The sequence below is a fragment of the Anopheles maculipalpis genome, chromosome 2RL (genome assembly GCF_943734695.1).
Source record: "Anopheles maculipalpis chromosome 2RL, idAnoMacuDA_375_x, whole genome shotgun sequence".
Classification (NCBI taxonomy): domain Eukaryota; kingdom Metazoa; phylum Arthropoda; class Insecta; order Diptera; family Culicidae; genus Anopheles; species Anopheles maculipalpis.
The window spans coordinates 22,677,459-22,689,215 of NC_064871.1; the positions used below are offsets into that span (position 1 = coordinate 22,677,459).

At 41.2% G+C, this 11,757-nt stretch overlaps 3 protein-coding genes across 9 annotated transcripts in view; 2 read left to right on the forward strand and 1 right to left on the reverse strand.

Moving 5' to 3' along the window:
• The window catches only part of LOC126558034 (cellular tumor antigen p53-like), a 444,866-nt gene that overhangs the window by 418,325 nt on the left and 14,784 nt on the right, over positions 1–11,757 (forward strand). The window lies entirely within an intron of this gene.
• LOC126556871 (brain tumor protein) overlaps positions 1–11,757 on the reverse strand; it is a 138,181-nt gene that overhangs the window by 24,590 nt on the left and 101,834 nt on the right. The gene's annotated exons all lie outside the window — the stretch shown is intronic.
• LOC126558336 (troponin T, skeletal muscle) overlaps positions 2,715–11,757 on the forward strand; it is a 10,758-nt gene continuing 1,715 nt past the window's right edge. For 3 of the 6 annotated variants that reach the window (XM_050214331.1, XM_050214336.1, XM_050214337.1), the window contains exons 1-5: positions 2,716–2,866; positions 5,234–5,278; positions 6,753–6,791; positions 11,172–11,538; positions 11,646–11,757. The exon at positions 11,646–11,757 is cut by the window's right edge and continues 107 nt beyond it. In XM_050214331.1, coding sequence (XP_050070288.1) covers positions 5,256–5,278; positions 6,753–6,791; positions 11,172–11,538; positions 11,646–11,757 — 541 coding nt within the window. In that variant the 5' untranslated portion in view covers positions 2,716–2,866; positions 5,234–5,255. Of the gene's footprint in view, positions 2,867–5,233; positions 5,279–6,752; positions 6,792–11,171; positions 11,539–11,645 lie in introns of all 6 variants that reach the window. The other 3 variants (XM_050214332.1, XM_050214334.1, XM_050214333.1) reach the window with 3 other exon arrangements.

Genomic DNA, 11,757 nt, shown 5'->3' on the forward strand with positions numbered 1-11,757 from the left:
TTGACAAACGGATCAAACCAGTTCCCAAAACGTTCCCACACTTCGATCCAACTGCACTACCGATGCCGCCAACCAGTGGATCGAACCATTCGCAGCCGAAAGATGAGGATTTCATTTCGATACCAGGACTGGCCCCATTTCTACGTGTGATCTGTCGTTCGTCCAAGCTGCGTGTAAGAATCGTAGCAAAACCGGTGGGTGTAATAACTAAACCACACGAAAAACCTAAAAATAGGTCGCATAAATAGCATCCGCAGCCAAACAAATGGGTAATTTAAAGCAGGAATGTAGCTGCAAGTACGACGAACGAAACGAACCAAGCTTTTGTCTATGCTGTGAAGATCGACCACGATTGTTCAAACAAAAGAGTTTCTGCTCTGGGGAGGTATAAGTACTCTGTATTAGCCATTAGCTACATTGCGCTGGTTGAACTGTTACGGTTAGCTGCATTTAGTTGTTCAACAAGAGCAAAATAATTAGCAAAAAAAAAATTACCAGTTCTCTTCACATTTGCATCCTGACCTTTTCGGATGGCACGACTTTACCTTCCCTTGTGTCACAGGGATGATCATAATGCTTCATTGAGCTTGAAAAATGGCTGTTACCTTTTTTAAACCCCTGTGTGAATGATTAACCACCTGACGGAGCTGCTGGTTGCTCGTTGAATCGGCAAGGCGGGTATGCTTATTGTGCTGATCGCCGCTACCATCAACGTTGCGCGCATTTGCAAATACACATACACACTCATACGTGACCTGCGCTGTGGAGAGCTTCTTCTCTAACCGTTATAAATAACAGCACACGATCGTGTCCCAACAGATTCCACGACCAACCCCTGCGCGTACTATTGCTGCAGTGAACGAGCCTTTAAAAATTGGCTCCCGACCCAGTTAGTTGCCTTTTGGCCGGGGCACAGCCGGTGCACAGCGCGCAACGGGTAGCACGCTGAACGGAAAACAAAAAGAATCACCTGAATGGGATGATGGACCACCGTTTTGGCGACGGCGGCCTGCACGAACACTGCCGAGCCGTGCGTAGGCCGTTCGAAATTAAGAAATTATATTTATCTGTCACGATATGACGTAGTCTTGGTGGAGCATGAAATTTTTCTTCAGCAGCTATGGCTTCGTTGGTTGGTTGTAGCCGGCGTTAGCGGTGACATGCCACATTTAGCTTGGCCGGTTGGACGACATTCCATCATTCACGGTGGATTGCAGGAACCGATTTGATGCTGCTTAAGATACTCATCGCGAAATCAATCAACCGTTTTTGTAAATAATGCATGGGTTTTGCAATTTTGTCCGTTTTAAATACGCTTTCTGCTGTATTATGGCATTTGTACAAATGACTAGGCGTCTCCATTATAATTAAATCTACTTAAACATCATGAAAGCTGCATAATAATAAACGGAAAAATATGTAAATGGATTAAAACATAAACATAAACATAAACATTTTATGCTTAAAAAAACATTTAAACAGCTATTGGTTTGAATTAAAATAAAATTAAAATAGCATTTCAATCCATTCATGGAGACGCCTGGTACCTTATACAAATAAAAATCGTTCTAATGAGGATCGCCATAAATTATTATATTGCTGTACGATAGCTTGTGTGTTTACATCTTCATTTCTATCCTCTATCTGGTCAAACAACTCCTACCCCAACCTATAACCTAAGGGCTATCGTTAACTACTAGAACCAATGTTACCTTTGGCAGAAGCAACCGATTTTGGCATGAGTAACTGCCTTGTGACAGCTAATCATATTCTGATACGCTATTATTCATGCGACAACTCGTTCAAAAATCGACACATAACAGTACGATGGTGTAACGTCCGGTTACGTCCAACGCAAACGCGAACAAAAGCACGTTGGACGAAGGCAGACAAACAGACAAGAGTTCGCGCGAAACGATTCGTTTCGGAATGCACGGTGCGTTCCGTGTGCTGTTGCATGAGTTGTTGCATCGTTAAACATTCAATTTTGCACCCTACTGCTCTCGAGCAGGTACTCAACAACCCACTTCATACTCTATTGAGCAATCGGATCGCTTCAAACGCTTTTCGATGGTGTTAGATGAAGGAGCGAATAGTTGAAATTTGAAATGATGTGATATGTTGCTTTGACTTTAGGAATTTTTTTTCAATCTAACAGATGATGTGTATGAGCGAATACGATCACGCATATCGATTTAAGACTGCTGTACTAATCTCCATCTTCCAGAGTTAGTAGTATGCGGGTAGCCCGAAGGGTTTTGCGCGTATCCTGCGAGGATAGTAAGGCAGGGCAACGAAATAATCAACGACCATTCAACCGCTCTGCGCAGATTAGCCCACGCTCTCTCTATTCTTTCTACCTTTCGCACACACATTAAGCACCACAAAACCCACCCAGACACTGCTGGGAACATGCAAAAAAGAAAAAGAAAAAAAGCAAACGGTAAATCTATCTGCGCCTGCCAAACCAAGCAAACTAGCAAGGGCCATTCGGGCAGGATAGGTTTGCTGGCCGCTGCTGCTACGGCTAGGAAAAGATGTTCGTGTTCGCACTGAAAATAGAACACACCTCGCCACGAACGAGCGTACCAAAAAATGTGCAATCTTTTGCTGGGTGCTACATCCGAACGCACCATAAGATCACATACACACAGACAGACCAACGCGATGGGCGTGCGGGTGAGCGAAACGGAGGATAAAAAACCGAACCAAGTTCGCAACCCACGATCGTGGCTGGTTCGGACGATCATTTCTAGGCCGGATCCAACGGTCCCGGGAGCTGCTTGATTCAGTCATCGCTTGCAGTGACACTGAGTTCGACGACGGCCGCCGGATCAGTGCGTACATTCATTTTCTTGTAGAAGCAGTAAGTGTTGTTCAACATCATTTTTTCGCATAGGAGACCTCCTGCTACTACCTCCGAAAAAAAGATAGCGAAGCGTTCCAAAACCGTACTGTTTGTCTTCGCAAAAAAAAAGCTACGGAATATTGGCACTATTGGCTTTGCTGAGAAAATGGATTTTGGGAGCGTTGTTAAACGTTATTTAGAGCGCTGCCAAAAAATTACAGTGTGCCCACACGTTCGTCTAATATCGAGAAGGCTCTAGCTGGTGCTGATCGTAATCGCTGCAACCCATTACATCTTTCTCCAGCCTTGCCGTGCATTGGAAAACAGTGATCTTGCTTGTGCTTGTGTGTCCGTACGTGCCCGTTGTGTGTGAAAAGAGAGGGGGAGAGAGAGAGAGCGAGAAAACATACAGTTGCATAATGATGTTTCTTAGCAAAAGAGTTTGATCAATCGTGGCATCTGTGTTGGCAGAGGCGCGTCCCACTTGGAAAAAAAGGACTGATAAGGATGAAAGTGATCAGTGATCGTTAAATGGTTATGTTAGAACTCCTACTGGGACTGGTACAGGATGATACGGCAAACAGTGGCGGCTGTGCCTCTCGATGGTGGAAAATGAGCTATTGCTTGGGAGCTATATTTACACCAGCGGATCCCTGGCCTTTTTTCCCCCTCCCGGTGTGCTTGTGTTTGTGTGTGTATGTGTGTATGTGTGAAGAACAGAAATTTGCTATGATCGTACGTGCTGTGCGCAAACGCAGACCCTTGATTTTTGCCGATCAGCGATCACTGTTGGCGAGTTGATCTGGAGAACATGTTTGTCGGTTGCTATGTAGACTGCCTACATTGAACTAGCTTGAGAAACTTTACGTGTCGGTCTAATTGCATAAATTGATCGCCGCCATTGAACCAGAATAATTTAGCTTTCCTTTTGAAGATCCCCATGATAAACATTGTTTGGAGTGTTTTGTATTTTTACAATTGTTTTTCAGAGACTTAAAACAATCATATTGATGGAATGTTTTGCTTCCAGATCTTGAGATAATATTTATTCTGTTCATTTTAATTTTGTATTGTAGCAATACGGCCTGGCCGTCCTTTATGAATAAAAAAAAGTTGTATTGTATAGGTCACACTAGCATCTATTTGAACATGAACGCATAATTGCACTATGTATGCGCTGTGTTTGCTTTTCATTTTGCAGCCGGATACGATCGAACCAGATATGGTTAGCCTTGGAGGACAAGATGCGCTACGGCCGCTCATCCACCACCACCAACCATTCATATCATAGATAGGCACCTAGGCGCTCCGCCATACAGATCCCGAAATAGCGATGAATGTTTGTGTATGCATGTGTGCGCGCATGTCTCCATTTTTTTTTTTGCGCCTGCGTGACGGCGTTCGAATCGGGGCTGCGCGATGGCTAGGATAAGCGAGATTTAGAGATTTGGTTAAACTCTTTCAACACAAAACAAGCGAAGAACAAACAACACCAATGGAAAGAAAACCCAGAAGAACGCACACTTTCGACGTCGGGCCGGCCGCCTCGTGGGCGCGGACAAGATGTTGGCGATTAAAAATAGACTTTTTCGCTTGCGACGATGGGGCTGCCTGTTGCCTGCTTCTTTTTTTTTTTCTTCGAGCCGCCCGTTTGCGTACACTGCGGAACGGTCAATAGGAATGGTGACATTTTTTGTGTGTGAATTTTTCACGACAGGCCGACGGGGGTCTTCTTTGGTACGTGGGCGAAATTTTGTAATAGTTGGCACAGTTTCCTTCGGTCTCAAGTTGTTGGTTACGTCGGGAAGTTGTTTTTTAGCGATTTTTCTTTTTTTTTACTGTTGGACGACCGACGGTGACGATTTAATGGATAATTTTCCCTGGAAAAAGTTATCTTTTTTGTATGCGAAAACCATCCCATTTATTTAATGGTTGATTTTGCCTTCTTTTTTTTTGCTCTCGCTCTCTTTTTCTTTATCCGTTTTCTGGGTCGTTTTCACTCTCAATACCAATGCGATGAATCCCAGGCCAGGCAGAAATAGATTTAGTTATTTTTAGATCATTGGTACGAAGTTCGTGTACGGAATGGTTTTACGGAAACCTGTTTGTTTCAGATGGAAAATTTTGCGTAAAACATTATGTTCTACATAAATGATTGATTGTTCCGTTTCGTAAGCAAAGAATGAAGACTTTTGTAGTATTTTTTCAATTATTTTAAATAATGTTTCCTTACAATATGTTATGCAAAGAAAAGCATTTTCTAAAAAGAAAATTCAAAAAAATTTCATCCAACAATCATAAATTTATCCTTCTTGTTCTCTCGACATTTACTTACACTTCCATTTTTCCCCCTTTTTTCTTCCCCCCTTCCCTTCGGTTTACCAGGTCTTAGCGTACCCCTGCCACCATGTCTGACGATGAAGAGTATTCGTAAGTATTACACACAACAGCAAAAACTATTCCCATACTATTGCTCTACACGATCGCACCCAGACAAAAAATTAAAAAAAAACACACGAAAACCGAAAAGCACAGTACTACTGCTCGTTTGACCGTTCGTCGCCACCCTCTTCCACCTACCATCACCACCACAGTTTAAAGTCACCCCCTGTACCGTATCCATCTGTAGTTACGTTGGTTTAATTTACCGCTCTTTTTTCTATATTTGTGCTATTTTTATTTGTTACACACTCGTTTTATGTTATACTCGTTTCCTACTGTCGTGTTACACGTTTTGTGATCTTTCGCTGTTTTGTTCCATTTTGTTCTGTTTTGTTCACTTTGGTTTGGTTCGTTTTGTCTTTTTTTTTCACCATCTTATTGCCCCTTTAGTATATCTTTTGACTAGTAGTTTTGTTTTTCATTTTATTAAGCTGTATTTTTCTTTTGTTGTTTTGTTTAAAATGTCTGCCATTTCTTTCTGCTATCGTTAAGTCTCGTTTTTACATAGAACTCTTTGCACAAGATGCCATTTTTTTATTACCGCTACACTCCTGTTTTTTCCCCTAGCCTTTCACCTTCACCATTTTCTTCATTTTGATAGTTCAGTTTGACCCTTTACCTGTTGACCCGTTTGTACGTTTATCAAATACAGTTAATTTTCCTGTCAGCTAAAAAGTGATGAACACTTTGCTGTCACTCCTGTCTGCTGTTCAACCTATTGCCCATGCTTTCCTCTTTGCAAATAGTGTTTATGTTGTTTGTTTTGTTAGAAATTCTCCATTTTTTCTTTCAAATGCTACACAGTTTTGTGTTTTTTATTGTTGTTATTGTTCAGTTCAGTTTTCACGTAGCTTAAACGTTACACACAACTTTATCATCTATACGTATTTTGCTAACCTTTTCTTCATGATATTTCGTCCCTTTCGTTTTGTCTTTTGCCGTCCTATGAGTTTAAGCTATGTTACTTAGGTTTATTGGATTTTGTAACTTTGTTTTTACTTAGATTTTTAGTTCCTGGCAATGGTAGACGTCGTTTGTGAAATTTGTGGTTTTATTTTATCAGAATAAGGATCCTCCTTTTTTTCTCTCCAAACCAACCAACGTTCAGGCCAATGGTTCTCTTATGGCGGCTGAATATTTGCTTCTCTCGGTGTCTTTTTTATTTTTCTCCACTTTGGTGCATCATTTTGGAAACGGGTGTTTATTTTTCCAGGCAGTAATCTAGCGGATAATGAAGGTGGGACTCCATTAAAACCTACTGGTGGAGTAGTTCCTATATTTCCATTCACTCTCCCTTCCTTCCCTTCTTTCTTATCTTTTTGGCTTTCGGAATTCAAAAATACAAAACAAAAAAATCCAAATTCTCGACGGTTATGCGATCGAACCGTATGAAATCAAAATTTTCCTTCAACTTTTCATTTAATCCATTCCCTGTTCTCAACCAAACATCCATTTCTTTTAGCTCGGAGGAGGAGGTCGTCGAGGAAACCAGAGAAGAACAGTAAGTTCAAGCAAATCGGTGCATCAAAAAAAAAAAAAACTCGAGGCACATTGAGGTTCAGTTGTCGTCAAATCTCTCTCTCTCTCTCTCTCTCTCTCTCTTGCTCACTTTTTCTCTCTCTCTTTCTCTTCTATTTATTTATCTCTATTTGTGGCCCTCTGTATATGATAAATTATGCTCTACTATCACTGCCATGTTTATTATTGCGCGTCTGCCTACGTGAATACTTGTGCCATTGTCAATAATAGAACTATTAAAATTCGTGCCCGGCTCAACGAAACGCATTTTCTTTAAAGAAAATTCTAAACCAAAGAGAAAAAAATTAGAAGCATTTATTTTATAACTTATCATTAGTTTAGAAACTAGATAAATGTTGTGCAACCCAATTAGGAAAAAAGTAGAAGAATAGCTCGAACAATGTTTCCGTATGCTTGTTTTTCCAAAATGGGAACAGTAATTAAAAAAATAATGTCATAGGATGCAAATTTAAATCAACAATCGCTTTAAACTAATACATTTAAAGTAAAATAAATAAGCAATTTACTCACATAATCACAACACACAAAACTACAGTTGTTTTAAATGGTCAAAAACAAAATAGCTTAAACAATTGGTAAAGCAGATAACTATCACGTGAAACAAAAAAATATTTTCAAACTATCATTCTGTATGCTCCTGGAATCTGGATGCTAGAGGCTGATCTTATAGCACCATTGCAAGTTTTTCTACACTTTTCTAATTGCGCACCTCTTATTAGCACATTGTTTCAATGCACAATCTTTTACCAATTTCAATTTTCCAATCCTAAACCTCCGTTTAGAACCAATCCAACCTTCTTACTATCCCCTTTTTTTGTTCCTCCAAATTCTTGCTCGATAAAAGTCGCCAACGTCCTCAATTGCGCCCCAAAAAATACCCCAAAAGTGCAATTTGAAGGAAAATTTCTAAATGTAGAATTTTCTCTCTATTTCCAGGAAGTAAGTGTCCTCGTGTCCTTGTAGTTGTTACCTTAAAAAAAAAAAAACAAACGTTTCAAGACGTTTACCTTCATTAGTGTTAACTTACCTGTCCTACCTGTCATCACCATCCAACTACTACTACTACTACTACCAACCTTCCAAATATATACCCAACCGTGGTTTTACTACTTCAAGTACTGTAGAACGACCTAGTATGGATAGTGTAAGGTTGATTACAGTTTTTCGTAATGGTTGTCCACGCAGCCGCAGATGTACCGTAGTGCGTGCGTCTGGGGCGGTAAAAAACACGTGTTAACTTTGCTTTAAGTTGTTTTAAAGTTTGTTTTAAAAGAACTATTAATTTTAAAGAAAATAATTTAAAAACACGGTTTTTGAAATCGATTCGCACAAGATGGAATCGACTTATCAATCTTTTTTTTTTTTTTTTGTATGTTGAAGCTAAGTTACGTATGATTTTAAAATTGTTTACTGCTAATCGTACCCAGAAAAGCTCGTTTCTATCGTTTTTCTTTGTGGAAAAATTGCACACAAAAAACGAAAATTAAAACAAATTTAACAATTGCCACCGATCGATTGTAACTGATCTTCAGAAGGGTCAACAACACAAGTGGGTAAACATTTCTTATGTTGTAGTTATTGTAAAAATAGAAGGAAAAAACCTCAAAAATCAAACAAACAAATCCAAACATACCGCCCTTGAAACTCCCTAAGTGCACGAAATGCTTCTTTTGTTAGAGTAAAAAAAAACAGAGAAAAAGGAAAAAATGTTTTACTAATCGCGCGAACGTGTGTGTGTATTGACTGTTATGAAAAACAACAACAACAACAAACAAAAAAACACTAATCCTTGTAATTAGAAGCAAATAATTTTAATTTAAAAAAAATGGGCGCTGAAATGAACGTTGGTTAATCGAGAAGCAGCGATGGTTGAAAGTTTTTTGTACCGTTCCAAAGTAGGCACCGGTGCCAAATGATGTGAAACACTATATCCTTGTCCCTAAGTCCTGCGAACCGTACCGGTTCCATAGGAAGGCATAGAATGCACTGATGCACTGCCGCACTGGAAGGCGTACTGTACTCATTGGTTTGCCCCGCATAACATCGATGAACTGTGTGCTTCATTTCAACGCGACGCCTTCAAGTTCCAGCTCCAGAACCAGTGTGAATTACAACCTTTTTCCTAATTTTTTTGTTGTTTTGTTCTCATTTTTGTACAATAGTGTTAAGTGTTTTTTTGGTTTAATTTTGTTTTACATTTTTTTCTTCTCATTTATGTACATATCAACGATCGACGATGTGGTACCATCATTTTGATACCCTTTGTGTATTTTTTTCTCCCTCTCTTTCTCTCTTTCTCTCTCTCTCGTTTTATACAACACACAAAACACATGCATTTTGACTCGTTTTTGGCGACACGGAACGCCACTTTTTTGTGTACAATGGTAATTTTGTCATCCTCATCGCTCGCCGAAACGCCTCACACCATGCTGCCACGTTGTCGTTGTCTACGATCTTGCCATTTGTCGTTCCGCTCAAACCCCGAACAACTGTGCACTGGACTCAACCCGTACAAAATACTGCCTGCCATCGTCCATGCGTATCCTGCTCGTGCCCGTCCTCCGAAATCCGTCCGACAAAAACAAAACCAAAACCCAAAAAAAAAAAAAATGACGCCATCTGACACATCCATCCTGATTCTGCCGTTGTTGTGTTCTGTGTAAATCATCTTGCCTTATCCTGCCGTTTGTCCAAATGCAACGAACGCACCACCCCGTCCCAAAAAAATCATCACCACAAACAAACAAACTTTCCCACCAAACAAAAAAAAAAAAAACTCCCCTCTCAAACAAAACCAAATCCTCAACCACAAAACACCACCCCAGGCCGGCAGCGAAATCCGAGTAAGTTTAGAGAGTCACATTTAAAGCTCATTTTGTGTCCAGCAAACATATTGACCGAACACGCTGCAACATAATTACACATACACTTCGCTCTCACCACAATTAACACCGGTGTCTCCCAAAATGGCGCCAACGGGAACGCGCAATGCCTGCGGGATTGGTCGCCACGTGTTGCTGTTGCTTTCACCTTCCACCGGCCATTAATACACTTACCACTAGCTTTACTACACCGACCAGTATACGAAGTTCAACAGTTGTGTTTGTAACTGTTCAAAGATTGTGTGGGGACACGTTTGATGTGAAGCCTACGGGAAGTAGAAAGCTCATCAAAGCAGTACCAAGCAGTACCTTCGCGGGACTTTCGGGGACAATGTACCTCTGGGCGTGTCTTTACGCGTGTGAACTATACGCTTCGGCTCCTATACTATCAGTAATATTGCAACTATTTTCAATCCTTACGCTTTTTCCTCTTCTAAAAAGCTCACCTGATGATGAGAGGTATAAAAGTTTAAATTTGATTAAACATGGTTCTCAAAAATTGGCCGAAAAACTTCGTTTTTTCCACCTCCCTCCCCCAGCACACACAAACCCAAATTCAACGTCCCAAGAGAAATACATTTATCCTCCATTGTTTCTTCATTTTCGCACTGCACCAAAACTGCTTTACGCTTGCCATCACTACCAACTGTGAAGCCTATTATACCCCCTCAAATTGGATCGTCTCTTTCTACTTCTTACATCGTCGTACATTTTACATCTCTTCTACGATTCGCTCACGCCGACAACGGTTCGGACAACACGTTTACCGGATTTTTCGTTTGAAATTTTTGAATTTTGTATCCTTCTGACAGGAGAAAACCTACTGCATCGAACTGCTTGTGGCGTGTGTGTGTTGCTTGTGTTTCAATTGTTTTTTGTGTCCCATTTTTTCGTTTGTTTGTTGTCTATTAAGTGTGTCCACCATTATGTGTATCTGCGTAATTTGTGGATTTTTTCTTTCAATAAATTACACGCCCCACAATATAACACATACCCTTCCGGCATACAAGAACAGACTGACCATTCTATACACACGAGCTGAATGTGCGTGAATGTGCCTGTACAAACAAAAAAGGAACAGCTTTTTGGGAATTGTGTTTTTTGTGCCCTCTACCAATACACACACACATCTGAACACACTGTGGAGCTAAGAACTTAGCCCAACCCAACCAACAAACTCAAACTGCATCCATATAATATGATACCAACATGACTGCGCCTGCTGCTGCTGCTGCTGCTCGGATCACTACCCCGTGTACTACCCTCCCAAGGGCAAGGGCACGGGCATGTGTGATCCTTTCGTGCGACCGCATCAAGCTGCATCAAACCGTACATCTTTCTTCCCTTGCTTTTTTTTTAATTCTTGCTAAACTCTGCTCTGTGCTCTTGTCTTTTGCATATCTCCCCGAATGCGAATGGTGAACTTTCTCCCCCACGCACGGTTCGCTCAACCCTCCCAGGGGAGACGATCCCGAGTTCATTAAGCGCCAGGACCAGAAGCGCTCAGACTTGGACGAACAGCTGAAGGAGTACATTAACGAGTGGCGCAAACAGCGAGCCAAGGAAGAAGATGAACTCAAGAAGCTCAAGGAGAAACAGGCCAAGCGCAAGGTTTCCCGAGCGGAAGAGGAGCAGCGTATGGCTCAACGCAAGAAGGAGGAGGAGGAGCGCCGCGTCCGCGAGATCGAGGAGAAGAAGCAGCGCGAAATCGACGAAAAGCGAAAGCGTCTGGAAGAGGCCGAGAAGAAGCGTCAAGCTATGCTCCAGGCCATGAAAGACAAAGATAAGAAGGGACCCAACTTTACCATTACCAAGAAGGATAGCTCCGTAAGTATGGCACAACAGGGGTTTCTTGCGATGTCTCTATTGGGAAAAGTGTGTTAATCTGCTGATTAAAAATTTTGTTTTTGTGTTTTTTTTTTTGCGGTTAACAGTTCGGCATGTCCAACGCCCAGATGGAACGCAACAAGACTAAGGAACAGCTGGAGGAGGAAAAGAAAATCTCACTGTCCTTCCGTATCAAGCCCCTGGAGATCGATGGTCTTA